At 37.6% G+C, this 17,396-nt stretch overlaps 1 protein-coding gene across 4 annotated transcripts in view; it reads right to left on the reverse strand.

The window, feature by feature from the left end:
* The window catches only part of ASTN1 (astrotactin 1), a 505,111-nt gene that overhangs the window by 83,559 nt on the left and 404,156 nt on the right, over positions 1-17,396 (reverse strand). For all 4 annotated transcript variants that reach the window (XM_007480837.3, XM_056815583.1, XM_001373628.5 and 1 more), the window contains exons 15-16: positions 15,598-15,702; positions 12,685-12,873 (exon numbers count right to left, since the gene is read on the reverse strand). In XM_007480837.3, the coding sequence (XP_007480899.1) occupies positions 12,685-12,873; positions 15,598-15,702 (294 nt within the window). The remainder of the gene's footprint in view (positions 1-12,684; positions 12,874-15,597; positions 15,703-17,396) is intronic.

Raw genomic sequence — 17,396 nt, forward strand, 5'->3', positions numbered from 1 at the left:
GAAAAACAGGGGTAGTGACTGGACAGAGTTTTGGGGTTTTTTCCTACAAAGAGGGCTCTTCCATGATCAAAGTCCTCCTGCCCCTACAGGCTGGTACCTCCTCTGCAAATCAAAATCTTAAAAAGAATTGCTTAGATCACTGAGAGTTTAAAAGACTTGTGTGGGTTAAATAGTTTTGGTTAAAGATAGGACTTTATTTATAATACAAATATATAAAATATATTATGTAACATATAAATACATAAAAACGTAAAATAATATAAAGAGATATTCCTTAGTTTGAGGCCCAAGTTCTAGACACTAAATACACTGCCCCTTAAATTAGCCATTTCCAGCAAAATGAGCAGAACCAAAAGAACATTATATACAACAATAGAAATATTGTTTGGATAGCACCTGAGAATGTCCACCTCCAGAAAAAAAAAATGATATAATTTGAAATCGATTGCATCTATAGCTAGCAATTGACGCTTGAATTGAACTCAGGTCTTTCTGTCTTCAACTTAAGCACTTTTACCACTTTGCCCTCAATTTTCTAGTACTGACCTTCACATTACCTTGTATGCTGTAATTAAACACACAAAAAATACATATTCAGAAACAATAGCAAAATGGACATAATAAATAATAAAGAGCTACCTTTACAAGGCGATTGTGAGTCAAATGAGATAATGTGTGTAAAATGCTTTTGTAAACCTCCTGTAAATCCAATTTACAATTAATAATGTTTAAGATGAGTGATCAGGGAAATGTAAAATCAGGCAGAAGGTTTCGCAGCATCGTAAAGGGAAAAAAAAAGGCAGTCGAGAGTGTGTTTGGCTTGTGATCAGGAAGAACTAGGTTCAAATTCTACCTTTAATGAAAACTCTTGAACCCCTGAGAAAATCAATTAATATATATGTTCCCCCAGACAATTCCTTAAGGCTTACCACCTAAGGGGTAGCGAGGTGGCGCTGTGGATAGAGTGCCATTCCTCCAGTTGATCTGGTCTCAGACACTTCCTACCTTTGTGACCCTGAGCAAGTCACATCATCAGTTGCCTACCCCTTGCCACTGTTCTGTCCTAAAATTGATTCTAAGAGAGAAGGTAAGAGTTTAAAAAATATTTATCACCTAAATCAAAGAATGTTGAAATCTACTTTTAATTCGTGGCTTTTTGAAATTGGCAATTTTCCATAGAAAGGAATTCATAAGTCTTTTCTGGATTCTCATAGCATCTTAGGGAAGCTGGTTATCCTAGAAATATAACATTTTTGTCCAATGACATTGGCTAGAACTCTGCTGGAGTGACCTGTCCACTCCCTGTGAAAACTGGACTTGCCTCTGAAAATCAGGCCACCATGGAAAAAAAAAAGAAATCACTCATCGAAAAAGTTCTTCCACCCTAGTACCCGCTCTTGTTTGAACTTGGGTTATTAATAGGGCCAGGGACCAACTGCTGTGGTAACAAGAAAAGAAAATGTATGCATCTGTATGCAGGCCACGGTGCAGAGGGGGTTCAGGGCTTTGAAACAGAGGGGAAAAGGGAGGCTGATACATCTGGACTCTTTCATGAGACTTTTCTTCTGATGATGAGCTTGACAGCTTCTTTGCACTTAAAAGGCAGTAACACTCAGGCTGCTTATCAAAAAGCTCCCCCTAAAGAGCCCATTCCTGGAATGGGGTGGGGGGAGACTTGGTGCAGAAGAAACTAGAATCCCATGATGTGTGGGAGGAGAAGAGATGATTTGTTCTTGGTCATCTTTCAGTCTCCCATAGGTAAAGCACTTTGTAAAGCCTAAAGCACAATGGAAGTGAGATCTAGTCTCATCATTATTTATGATTGTTTCTAGCAAAAGGAAAGCAAATTGACATTCCATGCCAGACCAAGAGGAATGGGGACTCTGATGACCATTTTGACTTTGAGCCCTTGACCAGGAGATCTTGAGCAAGTGTCTTAACATCCTCTACCTTCTTTTCCTTACCCATGAAAGAAAGGACCTGAATGAAAGTTTTTTACCTTTTTGTGTGTCTCGGATCCTTGGGCTGTCTGATGAAATTTATAGACTCATTTTGTTTATTTAATTATTTATTATGTGCCCCCATCCTAAGGCAGGTGCTATAAATTGGTCACAGGTACACACAGGCACACATGTGCTTGCACACACACACACACACAAAGATACTAGAGCTGTTCATATAAAAATTATCTGGTGTCTATTCAAGGTCTAGAGAAGTATGATAGTATAGAGTTTAGCCCATTTGATGGGCATAATTGCACCAAGAAAAAGTGCTAGGTTGCTCCCTAAATCTGGCTTAAACTTTTCTAGAGATCATGGAGGGAAGGGATTTAGCAAAAGGGCACCATGGTGATGGGAATCTGGGAATGGTAGCATAGGGGAAATTCTACTCCCTAGTCGCATGGGCTAGCAGAGGAGTAGGAGGTAGCTTGAGGTTACCTTTCATCTTAGAGTTCATACTAATAATTGGTTACAAGGCAGAAGAGCAGTAAGGGCTAAGCTGTTGGAGTGACTTGCCCAGGGTCAGAGAAGTAGGAAGTACCTGAGGCCAAATTTAAATCTAGGACCTCCCAACCCTACACCTCACCTGGCTCTCTCTCCACTGAACTCCCTAACTGCCTCTGGACATTTTCTTAGAATGAATTTATTTTTAATTTTCAAATCATAGTTGGAGGAAACTTAAATTCTCAGTTAGACTTTGTCAAAAAAAAAAGATGGATTTTTTCCTATCTAAGTTCATTAACTCCCTGCAATATATCCATGGACTCCTTGTAAGAACCCTGGACAAGAAAAATTCCAAGATCCCTTCCAGCATTAAGTCTCATGCCTCCAGAGGCCATAACTAGGAAGAAGGGAAAAATTTAAAGAAGCAAACAAACTAACTTTCATCAAGAAAAATTATCCAAATATATAATGGACTGATGGTAGAGGTGGTGGCTCTCCCCTGGCTGGAGGTCCTACTGGATGACCATGTGGAATGCAGTGGAAGGGATTCCCTTTTAGGTATGGCCTGGACTAAATTACTTCTGACATGTATTTGAGCTCTGAATTCTGTGAATTTATATTCTACCAGTGCCAAGTTTCAATGAAATGCATTTAAAAATAGCGACAATCTCCCACTTGGAACACCTCACCTACACAGATGGGTATTACTATAAGTCCTCTAAAACATGATCCAGGCAACAATAACAAACACAACATCGAGAAGAGGGGCCTTGCCTTTGATCTCTTTTTTATGGGCACCTAGTTATATTTAAAGAAAGTTGGTGGGAGGAACACATTTTTACTGTTTCAGAGTGCTGTACAGAAAATGAAATTGCTTTGAGAGGAGAAAGAATTGCCTCCATTCCATAATGATTTTTATTGTGAGAAGGAAACTTGCCTTTTTCTTCAGGGATATTGAAGCATCCAATTATGTTAGTTATCAATCATATATTTGTTGGACAGCTACTATGTGCCCTGTCCTAGGGTAGGTGCTATAGTTGGATGACAGGTGTGTGCATGTATGCGTGCACACACACACACATACACACAGTTGCTAGAGCTGTCCATATGAATCATGGTGTCTATTGTATATCCAAGCTCTAGGGAAGTATGGTGGTATAGAGTTTAGCCCAACCGATGGGCACAGTTGCACTGGGAAAGGGGGCTAGACTGCTCCTTATGGAGGGAAGATGGGATTTAGGAAAGGGGCACCATGGTGTTGGGAATCTGAGGATGATAGCCATGGAGAAATTCTGTGTGGTGGTATGCCTTAGCGGAGAACTGGGTGGTAGATATGTAGATGTATGCTGATGTTAGGAGGAAATGCATCCCCTGGAGAGGAAGCATGACCCTCCTTTGGATTTTGGGGTCCTGTGAAAAGCCTTAGTTGTCGTGGACTACTTATGGCTCTGTAAGACATGATCTCTAGTCATGCCAAAAGATCCAGCTAAGAGTCCAGAATTGAAGACATAAAACAATTGTTGAACAAAACAACATATAATTAATGGTTAAATTTTATGGTGCACGCTATAAATGACCAGCATCAGACTATAGTCATGTGAAAGTGTCTTCAATCTTGCCTTCCCAGAGTTGTCCCATTACCTTGAATTCTTTCTGTTTAAGATATCAAACAACCCAGAATCAATAGCCTCTGGGAAAATGGGTTTCTTCCAAGTACCAATAAATGCAATTTGTGTATGGTCTGCTTGGGATAGCAAGATGAAGACAGTGCCTGCAGTACTTTAAGAAATGGGGGGGGGGGAAGCAGTTTACCAGCTTTAGCCTTGCTCACTGGCATTTTTCCAACTCCTTTTAGTGTCTTGGGGGGTGGGGGGAGAAGGCAGTTCAATTTTGCACACAAGCTCTTTTCTCTGAGTCCCTTAATGATCCATGGCTCAATCAGAGAAAGGTCCTGGTCTGAAGTGAAACCTAAATACCATAAGTATCTTATGCTGAAAATTTCTCCTGGTCTGCCCAAACCTCCCAGTGGAGGGGTCATGCCACCCTGACCTCTCATGGGGTGATGCCATGACACTGTTTATGAAGAGAGATCATGAAGTCAGGGAGTTCTATCTGACTTTAAACTTTCTTGGATGATTTTCTTCCTCTGTTCTTCAGTGCAGCAATACCTTTGACTAAAGAGCTCCCTTATTGACCATGCCATGACCAGAGTACAGAAAAGCCCAGAAAGCTCTGAGTGAAAGGAAGTAGATCTCTAATTAAGGTGAAACTAGGGCTGGCAAACTTCTGGCCAAAAGGAAACAAATCTTAAACCTTAAACCTTCCAAAAAAGAGAAAGAATCTCATTTCTTACTCTCAAGTTAGCCGTTCCAACATCCTGGCTTCCAGTGGGAGGTGGCACAGTAGAGGGAGTCCTGGTCTTGAAGTCAAGAAGAACTGGGCTTAAATCTTTGCCTTAGTCAATAATTGTATTATGCCTAACAAGTCATTTAACCTTTGGCTGACTCAGTTTCTTCATCTATAAAATGGAGATAATAACAGCACCTATCTTCTGGAGTTGTTTTGAGGAACAAATAAAATGATAAATCCAAAATACTTTATAAACCTTAATGTGCTGTAAAAATGCTAATAATTATCATTATTGTTATTGATATGATTATTTTTATTAATAATAATGTTAGCAATTTTGCTAGACCAGTTAGCATATGAAATATATATGTATATATTCATTGTGTTGCTTCATCAATCATGTACTGTGACTCAGTATCACCTGTGGACACACAGTAATAATCAGAAATCTTGACACTTCAAGGGAATTTAGGGTCCATTAAACCAAAATCTCTGTTCACTAGATGATTTTTTTTGATGATTTTTTAATAACATTTGCAGTTCTGTTTCTCTCATTCTGTGTCAGTTCCATAGGCTGATCACACAAAGATTTTTTTTAAGTCCTATGTTAATATATGTCCAAATGTACTGAACTGTCTGAATCCATAGTGGGACCATATTCTTTGGTACCACAATTATTTCCTTGAAAGTTTTCTCCCTAGACACAACTATTGCCAGGTACCAGTCACTACCTCAGATTTTTGGAACTTGTTAAAATACTTCAGTTTAAGTTATTTTGGATTCACAATAAATCCTCAAATCAATTTTCTATCAATAATCCATGTTCTGACAAGTGAGGGTAGCCCCTTCCCTGATACAGATTACAATCATTTACCACGTGGATGCACTATTGGACTTAATCCTTGTCTCTAGAGATTTATCTTCCTCAATGACTGAATAAACTCTTAAACTCAAACCCTTCTCAATACTGCTTGCTCCTGTGATCCTTCCCTCTCTTGAGTTGGAGAGGGCAGACATAGGAGAGGTAGACATAGGAGAGGGTCTCTAGATCCTCCATGTAAGGAGTGTGCCCAGAGCAATCACATCAGCGTTTCCTACCTGGTTGCTCTCCTATACTTCAACATTGCCTCTGGAAACTCTTTTTTCTTGTGAGATGGAATAAACTGTGAAACTCACACTTCCTTGGTACCTCTTGGTACCTCTTGTCCCTAGGGCTCCTCTCTCCCAGAAATGCTACTTAACAATGGAGCCCAAAGCTCCACTTGTAGGTTTTCAACATCTCCCTGCACTAGGCACCCTTCCCACTTGTTTTTCAGAGTCTTTTATCCTTTGTCTTTCCCCATTAGACTGTGAGCTCCTTCAGAGAAGGGATCATTTTTTGCCTTTCTTTTGACCCTCAATATAGTGTCTGGCACATAGTAGTTGCTTAAAAATGTGTATCAATTGACTGATCTCTCTATTATTTAGTAGACATCTCAGAAGAGTTTTTATGGACACAGTTTGAAAAGTTCCCCAGTTGAGAGAATAATGTTCCAGCCCGTCTGATTATTTGTTGATTTTGACCATGCTTAGAATAACTGCAACAGAGCTTTTCATCAGGCAATTGTCCTGGGATACAAGAAACACAACTTTCCTTAAAAATATCCCATTGTGTCCTAATTATGTTGATCTTTCAGTGATAAATCTGCTGTTGTACATGTGCACACAAAGCTCATTTTGAAAAGATCAATGATTGCTGATGTAAAACAAGTGGTGAGATACTACAGAATATTATTAGCTCTAAGATTTCTCCAACCTCTGACCTCTAACTATAAATAGTTTGTCATAATTCTACCTATTAGCAAAAATCAATAGCTAGCATATCAGTAGTATCAAGTTGGAAAGATATCCTGTGAAAATGAAAAAGTTGGAGCACCCAGATGGCACAGTGGATAAAGCACCAAGCTTGTAGTTCGGAGGATCTGGGTTCAAATATAGCCTCAGACACTTCCTACCTGTGTGACTGGGCAAATCACTTGACCCCATTGCCTAACCCTTGTTGTTCTGTCTTAGAGCTGTTACTAAGTCATAATGTGAAAGTTTTTTTTTTTTTTTAAGGGGGCAAAAATACTTAGGAGTAGAAGATTGGATCTTCAATTTTTACCAACTTTGAAATTATAGTCTTCACTTTGGTCCTCAGTTTTCCAATTGGTATAATGATGAGCATGCTACTTGTAACTAATAATTGTAGGGCAGATACTTACAGACCATAAACAGAGAGTTATTATTATAATTATAATCTTTAATTGTGCATGACCATAATCAAAATAATACTGTCTTCTCTATACAACACTCGGGACATTCAGGAGTGATGAGGCCAATATCAAAAGTAGTTTTAGGATTCTGTTCAGTTACAGCAAGGCCCCAAATACAACAATGGAAAGTGACATTCCATCAGCTTGCCTCTAGCTAATCATGACAAATGGTATTTATGTCGATCCCTAATGGTTTGCAAAGTGACTCATAAAAATCTTGTTAGCAAGGCAATGCAGTTGAGTGTCAAGCACACTCACTGTATTTGGAGTCTGAAGATCTTGGTTCAAATGCCACTTCAGTCACTTACTCCCTATGACCCTAGGCAAGTCACTTAAACTTTCTGGCTCTTAGTGTCACCATCTTTAAAATAAACGTGTTGGACTAGGTGGTTGCTAAATCTCTTTGAGTTCTAAAACATTGTTCTGTTATTTTCTCTTGAGCCTTACAACAACTTTATGAAGCAAGTACTACAAATACACCCCACTTAACATTTGAGAAAACTGAGTACCAGAGAATGACACTTGCAAATGGTCACACGAATAGAACTTGTCAGAGATGGAATTTGGATTTAGTTGTCATTTGACTACAAGTCTGTTACACTTTCCATGACACATATCCATTCAACCAGCTACAAACAAAATATCCTGTGATTATTTCCCAGTGTGTCTCCTATGTTCATAAAACCAAGACCAGTTCATTGTTCATCTCTGCCTCCTAGCTTCCCTGTCTTCCTTCATGCTCTAGCTAAAAGCCCAACTTCTACAAGAAGTCTTTCTTAAATCTTCTTTAATTCTTGTGACTTTCTTTCATTGATTATTTTCTGTTTACCCTGTTTGTACAAGGATGTTCACATGCTGCCTCTTTCATTAGATTGTGAGGTCCTTGACATCAGGGATTTTCTTTCACCTTCCTTTGAACCCCTAACATTGAGCACAGTGCCTAGCACACAATAGGTACCAAATAAATGCTTTCATTGTTTTCTCATTTGGTCATTTCAGTTGTGTCCCACTTCCTGAGTCCACTTGGAGTTTTATTTGCAAAAATCCTAGAGTTTTTTGCCATTTCCTTCTCCAGTTCATTTTACAGATGAAGAAAATAAGACAGAGTTAAATGACTTGCATAGGGTCAGAGAGCTAGTAAGTCTCTAAAGTCAGATTTGAACTCAGAATTTCCTAACTCCATACCTGGTGCTCTATCTCCTCTGCCATTTAGTTGTCCATTTAACAAATGGTTAATGACTAAGTATATTAATTTATATTTGATAGAGATCAAACAAACTGGCTTCTTGAATAAATGGAGCCACCATCACAAAGGAGAAGGAGGAGAGAAATCTTTCTTCCCAGGTTTCCTGATGAACTGAAACCAGACACTTAGAAATGCTTCTGATTTAGAGTTCAGCAGGTACAATGAGAAGGCTGACCAATAGGGAAATGTCTCTTTTACACTTTGTTGATTGATATATGTCCTGTAATGAAACCAAGAATAAAACCAGGAAGGAAAATGGCAGAAGTCATGCCAGAGTAACCCTAAACAAAGATACTGGGAAAGGACAAAAAAGTCTTACAAAGTAGGTTTTTCAAAAAATAGTGTTAAGGAATCCAAAAGCCACATGTAGAGGTCATGTAGAGAATTAAAATTAAATTATTGGAGGCAAAGGTTCAACCTCAGAGGGACTGCTTCTCCTTAGAGTGAAGAGCTTACAGTGCCCTTTGTCACTTTTGAAGTGAGAGGCTCCACAAAGATGGTGTATTCCTGGAATGCCTCTGGAGAGAGAGTTCAAATTCTGCCTTTGCTGCTTAGAACCTAAAGTCTAATATTAGACTGTTTAGGAGGATACGGTGCTCTTTCTCTTAGTGAGAGTCCAGCTTGTAGGGAGACAAATAGACTTTGGATGAAAATGAAGATCAACATTAGGCTGATTAGAAATCAACATTACTTGGAAATGTGAAGGTATGCCTTTATGACTCTTTGTGTGTGTGTGTCTATAAAATGTCTTTATGCATAATTTGCCGCTGACCTCTGAAAGTCTGGTGTCACATATCTATCCATGGGTTTCCAGTAATTAAACATGACTAATCAACTGTGCAGAAATCCAATGAAACTTCCCAGGGAAGACACCATACTGAAAGGGCAAAAAGAATGACATTGGCGAAGAGAACCTGAATTCAAATCTTTCCTCAGATACCTATTATTTATGTGATTGTGGACAAATCATGTTCATTGTCCTCATTTGTAAAATGATGTTGAATGAGATGAGATGATTTTTGGTGACCCTTCCAACTCTAAATCTATGATGCTATTAATTTATGACCACACTTTTGTTGCATTGATACTCAAAATACAAAGCTTCAAGGATCTGTACCTTAGACAGGGCTCGTTAGAAAAATATGATGGGGGACCTCTTTTAGAAACACATCATTTTCTGACTACCCATAATTCCACAGGGATAGTCTTTCCTCTCTGAGCAGTCATTCCATCATGCTTTAGGTGCCCCAGCTCTTAGAGCTCCCCCACCTCCTGCATTCCAACTACATGAAGCCTAATGCCCTGGAATAATTCCATCTGAAGGCAAAACTCTATGGACAATGATAACCTATACAAACTCTCATTGATTGATGATTAATATACTTCCATGCTGTCATTCATTGGCCATTCTGATGATTCATACCCAATGGGTTGCCCTTGTTCAAACAATATTCACTATCTCCCACTAATCTCAGTTTGATGGTCCTCTCAAACCTCTCTCTACCATGTGCCATTCTAAAGCTACTCGTCTCTTCCACTGCTCTCCTTACAAGGTCTGCTTCATAGGAAATCTACAAACTAGCTTTCATCTTCAGTCCTTTCCTTTCTCACTCTCTCCTTCTTCACTGAGATATGGCTTTTTGTGATGACAATTTTCCTAGCCACCCTTTCTAGCAATAGTTGAATTTTTACTCATTGGTCATCGTGGAATTGTTGGAATATGCTTTGTTCCTCATTGTCTTTTTGAGGCTCTCCTTCTACTTCTATTATTTAGTAACTGTTCCTCCTTTGTGGTTCATAAATACATATTTATTAAGAATTCAAGATGCTGCTGTTTGTTTTCTACTGATATCCAAAACAATTTGTTTCCCTTCTTCATGAGTTTAGTGCCTGACTCCAAGTACTCTTCTCTCTCCAACCACTGCCTATGTTTTATACATATATAGATGTGTATTGCATGTATATACCTATATGGGCAAATATGTTTACATCTAAGAGTATATGTGCATTGCACATCATATGTATGTATGTTGTGGGAGAGAGAGAGTTTACATGTTGCCTCTTCTATTAATCTCTAAGTCTGTTTTCCTGCTTTAAATCCTCATAACTTGGATCTTTATAGGCTCTTAATACATTCTTATTAATTTATTCACCATACATTTCTATATACATTCATATTAACCATTAGGTAGAACATGAAGTAATCAAGAGTTCTATGTCCAATGAACTTAAAATTCTAATACAGTGGCTGTTCTCCACTAGTATTTTAAAATTAATATCTTTGCAAATAAAAAAAAAACTCCTTTAATACTAAAATAAACAACTGAACAAAAATTGACCCATTACCAAAAGTGACAACACACATGAAGGAAAATGGTGACATGGGAGGTCAAAAGTTATCAAATGTCTTAAGTACTGTTTCAGAACAATATTGATTAAACTATGGTTGAGGGAGTTACTGGAGATTCTTTGTGGAAGGAAGGTATTAATTTACATCAGGAATAAGTCCTAAAATTTGGAAAGAACACTGACTCTAGAATTTGTCTTCAAAGTCTCACCCCTGACACTTATTACCCATGTCATTTAACCTTATTGGTCTTCAGTTTCCTCATCTCTAAAAGAAGGAGGTTGTACTACATGGCCTTCAAGCTCTATATCTAAGCTCCTCTGATCCTTCTTTTTTTGTTTTGTTTTGTTTTTATTTTGTTTTCATTTTTTAAACCCTTACCTTCCATCTTAGAATCAATAATAAGTATCAATTCCAAGGCAGAAGAGTAGTAAGGGCTAGGCTATGGGGGTTAAGCAACTTGCCCCCTGGGTCACACAGTCTAGGATCTTTCTTTATAAAAGAGATAGACTATATGTGTGGGATATTACCTGAATGTCATATCCAGCTAAAGCACTGGTTGGATTTACGGAACTGATTTTTTGTCTTTTAACAAATTCTTTTTTATAAGGAATCCCTTGCTGAGTAGAAGAGGAGGGATATATTTGGAAACAAAGGTGATAAAAAATCAGAAGATCTCAATTGAAACATTTTAAAGGATTAAATCATAAAACAATTTCAAAAATAGAGCCTTAGTGACAAAATAAATCTCAGACAAGAAAGGCACTTTGAATGAGATCCAACAATAGTACAACATACAATGCAAAATTTCCTATTAGCTTTGAGTCAAATTTAGGATATGGGAGCTCTAGTTCAGGGAAGAAAAAAATAATAATATAGCCCCCAGGTCTGCTTGCAGTCAAGTGTCTATTCTTCCTGGATATCTCAAGTCTTTAGTAACTTTGGGAAAGGGAAGTATTCATAAGGGAATAAGCATTTTTTCCCATGTAAACTAACTTTGAGGCCATGATGCTTTCAGGTCTAAGCAAAGTACTCTATGTTCTGCCATTGTCAAAGTTCTACTCAATATATGATAGTTTTAAATTATCCCAATTATAAAAGGATCCCATAATTTCCAAAAGAATTTGCTTCCTTTAATATAATTTCACCTACCTCATTGGTGTCTATTTACAAATCATTCATTAAATGACAGAAAGGCTGACAAAGAGCAATAGTCTTGACTAATTAAAGATCAAACAGAGGTGAGTAAAGTACTTCTGAAATTATTCTTTATGTCCATGGGAAAAAGAGATTTAATTTAAAATTTTGTACTTTTTATCCTTAACTATGATAGATAGCATGATATCATGGCTAGCTTGCCTTGCATCCAGGAAGACCTAGGTTCAAATTCTACATCTTAGACCCAATGACTGTTTGATCCTGGGCAAGTCTCTTAGCTTCTCAGGCCTCTGTTAAAGTCTCCAAGATTATATATGGTTGGGAAGATCTCAACCGACATTGCTAGAAGGAATTTCATCATGGAATAGATGGCTAGAAAGATACAATGGATAAAAGGAATTTCCTTTATTCATAAAATCTTAGATCTACTACCTGTTGCTTTCTTATACACAAGGTGATCTTTTCCATTGGAATGTAAGCTCCTTGAGGGCAGAGTCTCTTTTACTTTCATCTTTGTTAGGCTCCCAGTACATATTTACCATGCTTGTCCCAGGACATGCTTACTTAAACACTTTTTAATTGACTGATTGATTGCATCTAAAATATTTTGTTAATTATTTAATTATTTTTAATCTACATTTTAATAAAATATTTTAATTAATTAATTAATTGAAATAATTATTAATCATTAAAAATTAGATTGATACCTATACCTTGGAAATGTAAGAGAAAAAACAGTCTCCTAAGGTGAATCACTCCATTTAAAAATAATTTGGGTCATTAGTCTTCACCAGGTTGAATGTACTAGAAAAGCAATCAAGGCTAGCTGATTGGAAGGTCTCCTACCTTTACTGATGTCTTCATACTCCAGCCAAAGTCTCCGCTGGACCTGTTTGTTTGGGTACCAGATGGAGCAGGACTCCTCAAAGCCATAAACAGCCTCCTGGATGTAATGGTTGCCAAATTGGTCCAGCAATGCTACAAAATCTCCCCGTGATGTAGCCCCATCCAAAGAATGGAGGGCATTGCTAAGAGCTGTAGAGGAAGAGAGAACCATTGTCAAAGGGTACAAAGTGGAGAAAAATAAAAGAGACTACTTTCCCCACCTTTCCCCTCCCAGAGGACCATTTCTCTCTAAGTTCCATTCCCTCCAGTCCTCAATATTCTTTTCAATGACAGTACTTTATTGCACCTTCTTATAATGAGAAGCCTCCGACCTTTGGACTAGCTGTATCCCTCTTTTTCTAAGATTCCTTTTTGTTCTACATACATGGGCAGGATGAATGTGGTACTGGAAAACAGAGGTGTCTGGCCCCATGGCTAATTTTTGGGGGTGAATCAAGGGAAAGAGTTATGAACCATTCTCTGTTGACCAAGTAGTTTCTTCAGTCATTGTCTGGCTAAAAACCTCAGATGCACAGTTCTGCTCATCATCAGGAAGCTGGCAGGAGATAGAAACAGTGTCTCCCTTGCCAGACTGGCCCAGGATGAAGAGAAGGCAATCTATTTCTAGATGTTTTCAGTTGCCACAAGAGGCCCTGTACTTCTTATCAGTAATGGCCATGTTCTCATCCTTTTCAACTGAATAATTCTTTGGCATTGAGCAAAACTTTAAGGTCCCTTTGCCAGTGTTTGCATGAAAGTTTTCTGGCTTTATGCCCCCAAGTCAGAAATTCTTTGCTCTCTTTATTGGGCTTTTTCTTCTCCCACAAATGCAATGAAAGGAAGGAATCTTCCTTTCATGTTCTTCTCTCTTTTCCTTACATGATAATTTTCAAATTCAGTAGCTCTATCTTCACCCTGTCCATTCATTATTTAACTATAACTCATATAAACCTCAAAGAAAAGGCCTCATTCTGGGAATATATTAGGAATTTAATTCTATAGATTTCTCATTGGGAATTAAAAAGACTCATGGAATCCTATAATTTGAATAAAACATAAAGGTCCTAATTACCACCTAAATCAAAATTTTGTAGTACAATGGAAGAGAGCACTGGGTTTGGAAAACTTGAGTTTGAATTCTGCCTTGTGGGTTTTTATTTCCTCATCTCTAGAGTAAGTAGCTTATACCAGACGACCTCTCAAGTTCTATCTAACTCTTTGACACTAATAGACATTTATAATAATAATCAAACTGTCTCTGTTTGAAAATATCCTATGATAGATACCTTTCAAATCAGCCTATTCAATTTTTAGAGTTGTAATTTGGAAGAATTTTTTTATGCTAAACTGAAATCTTTCTTCCTGTGACTTCTTCAGTGATCACATTTCTGACCTCTATTATCATGTAGAATAAGTTTTGATGTCAAAATCCATTTGGGAAAACATCCATCTATAAACTACAACTTGGGATTTATTCAAGTCTCCAATTACTCTTTTCCTGGGTCCTTTGCTGAATCTTTTTCCTTTCCTTGTCCCCTTAACCTAAGCATTTCCCAAGGATCTGTCCTTTGTCCATACACACACACACACACACACACACACACACACACACACACACACACACACACACACACACACACACACACATATATATATATATTCTCTACCTTAGTTTATGCTTTCAGGTCTCATTTCTATTAGATAACACCTCAAACAACTTCTCTCTTCCAGGTTCCCAGATCACATTTCTAACTGCCCTTGTACAACTGCTGCTTAGATATCACACCAGGTAGTATGCCTCAAAGCTCATCAAATAACTTTACCCCTGAGTCTTACTATTCTTGATTTCCCTCTAAGTATCAAAAGTATCACCATTCTCCCAGCCAGATCTTCCCCTCTATTAGACTATAAGGTCAACATAGGTGGAAATCATATAATATTTAATCTTAATTTCTATAGAAGCACATAGAACAATGACCCTCACATACAAGCATTAATAAATATTTCCTGTATGAATGAATGATTGTCATATTGATGCCATATTTGATTCTTCTTTTTCCTTCATCTCACATGTACAATCAGTTGCCAAGTCCTGTCAAATGTACTTCCTCAATATTTTTTGATTTCATCTTTGACAATAATCTCCTATTAGTACTCCCTACCTTCAGTCTTTTCCTCTTCCTTTTATTCTGATAAAAGGTTGCCATATTGGTATTTCTAATGAATAGATGTGACTCTATCATCCTACTGCTAAAAATCCTTTTATGCTTCCCCACTACTTAACAAATAACAGCCAAACTTCTAATCCTGGTAAAGAAGAAGTATTAAAGGGGAAGCCTGAAATTACATTACTGCCTATTCTATTGGATTACTTTTAGCAAATCACCTAACAGGCACACAGGCTCAGAAACCAGAAGGTCTGAGTCCAATTCTGACTCTTCCACTTGCTCTCTGCATGACTGTGACCTTGGGAAAACCAATAAGCCTGCTGGGACTCAGTTATTTATCTCTAGAGGACCTAATTTGTTTCCAACATTATTTCAAGCTATAACAAATAATATTATTAAAATTAAAAATTAAAAAATTATAAATATAAGTAAATAAATGAATGAATGAATGAATGAATGAATGAATGAACAAATAAACAAACAAATAAATAAAATGAACATATTATTCATAAGACTCAGGTTACATATTAAGTCATTGCTACTGTATAATTAAAATCTGTTATCAGACTTTAATTTAGCTCTTACACTACTCTGCCTTACAAACATTAATTTCTCACACCTGAGAGGAGAAGAGTTGCTAACATAAATGCTGTAAAGTCTTTTTTCAGTCATCCTGTACCCCAGGTCCCTGCTCTATGATACTCACCTTGGGAAATGGTGGCTTGGTTGAGTCTGATATGGTACATCACAGAACGGACTTTCCAGTGTTGTAGTAGAGGGTATCCAGACACTTCACTAAAGTTCACCATTCCTAGGAACAAGGGAGAACATATGATCTAAGTTAGAAGATGGTCTATGGGACATTCTGCCACCCTCCCTAATGCCCATATCCAGTCTTTTTAAACATAGGGCTATTTGCTTTAATTCCTTTAAAATGAACCCATAGTCTCAAAGAGAATGTACTGAGAATTTATGGCACACAGTCCATCGTTCAAAGTTTGGATTTCCACATGATCTTATTTATTTTTTCCAAATCAGTCAATCAATCAATCAATCAACAAACATTTAAGGGCATATTATGCTCCAGGCAGTATTCTAGGTGTTGGGGCACAAAAATAAACTAGCCTCTGTCCTAAGGAGCTCATACTTTATCAGAGATATAAGATAACAATATACAAAGAAAAGGTGCATGTGTGTGTGTATAGATAGCATTATTGATATAGATATGAGGTTAAAGAGAATATCCAGATATATAGATAGATTTATACCTGATGGACAAATGGATTGATGATAGATATACAGATAGAAGAATAGATGATATTTATATAGATAGGTGATAGATGGATAGATTATAAATGGATAGATTCATAGATGATAGATAGTGATAACAGATAGACTTCTAGAGAATTTTGTTTGGGGTCCATTGTTTCCTTAGTATAAGGAACTTCTGGAAATGGGAATTCCCTATGCCAATACAGATTGGTGACTTGTTTGCAATTTGTAGCCTTAGAAACTTCCCTGAGATTTCATTGCTCAAGGTCACAGTTAGTTTGTGATAGCAGCAAGTCTTGAACCATAGATCTTTTGTCTACCTGATTAGCCTTCTTTCCACTATATCATAGTGCCCCTCAGGTGGGCCAGTGGATAGAGAGCTTGCCTGGAACTCAAGAAGACTTGGTTTCAAATATAGACTCAGACACTTACTGGTTGTGTGACCCTGGGCAGGTCACTTAACAACTGTCGGCCTCAGTTCCCTCAAATGTAAAATAGGGTTAATAATAGCACTGCTCTCCCAAGGTTTTTGTGAGGATCAAATGAGATATGCACTACATGCCTACTGTTATTATTCCATTTACTCATATTTCTATTATATGTAGGGTTTATAGGGAACTTTTTTCCCACCCAAAGCAACTCTGTGAGTTAGGCAATGAAGAGGATCCTCACTCCCATTTTACTGATGGGAAAACTACAATTCAGGGAAATTAAATAATTTCCCCAGGGTCCCAGGTAAGCATCAGAACCATGCCCCAAACCCAAGTCTTCCAAGTCCAAGCCCAAGGCATTTTCCTTTCTGCTCAGATGTTTATGTAGGTCTCATCATGCCTCTTCTTTCTGAATATTTAGGAATACATCCAGGATGAAATCCAGAATGAATTTATCCTTGGAGTCCCTTGCAGAATCTTCTACCTACATGTTATCTATCCTCTGAATACTCCAGAAGAAATATACTCAGCAATTTAAATTCTAGAGATAACAATGAAACTAAAAAGGTTCAGAATACATTAGCATTTATGTGGTCCTTTGAGGTTTGCAAAACACTTTACATGTTATCTCCTAAGATCCTTACAACAACCTTGTGAATTGAATGTTAGTATGAAGCCCACCTCACAGATAAAGAAACTAAGGTAGACAGAGGTTAAATATCTTATCCAGAGTCACTCAGTTACTAAATGTGTGGCACAAGAATTAAACTCATATTCTCCTAACATGAATCCCAGAATTCCA

The sequence above is a fragment of the Monodelphis domestica genome, chromosome 2 (assembly GCF_027887165.1).
Source record: "Monodelphis domestica isolate mMonDom1 chromosome 2, mMonDom1.pri, whole genome shotgun sequence".
Classification (NCBI taxonomy): domain Eukaryota; kingdom Metazoa; phylum Chordata; class Mammalia; order Didelphimorphia; family Didelphidae; genus Monodelphis; species Monodelphis domestica.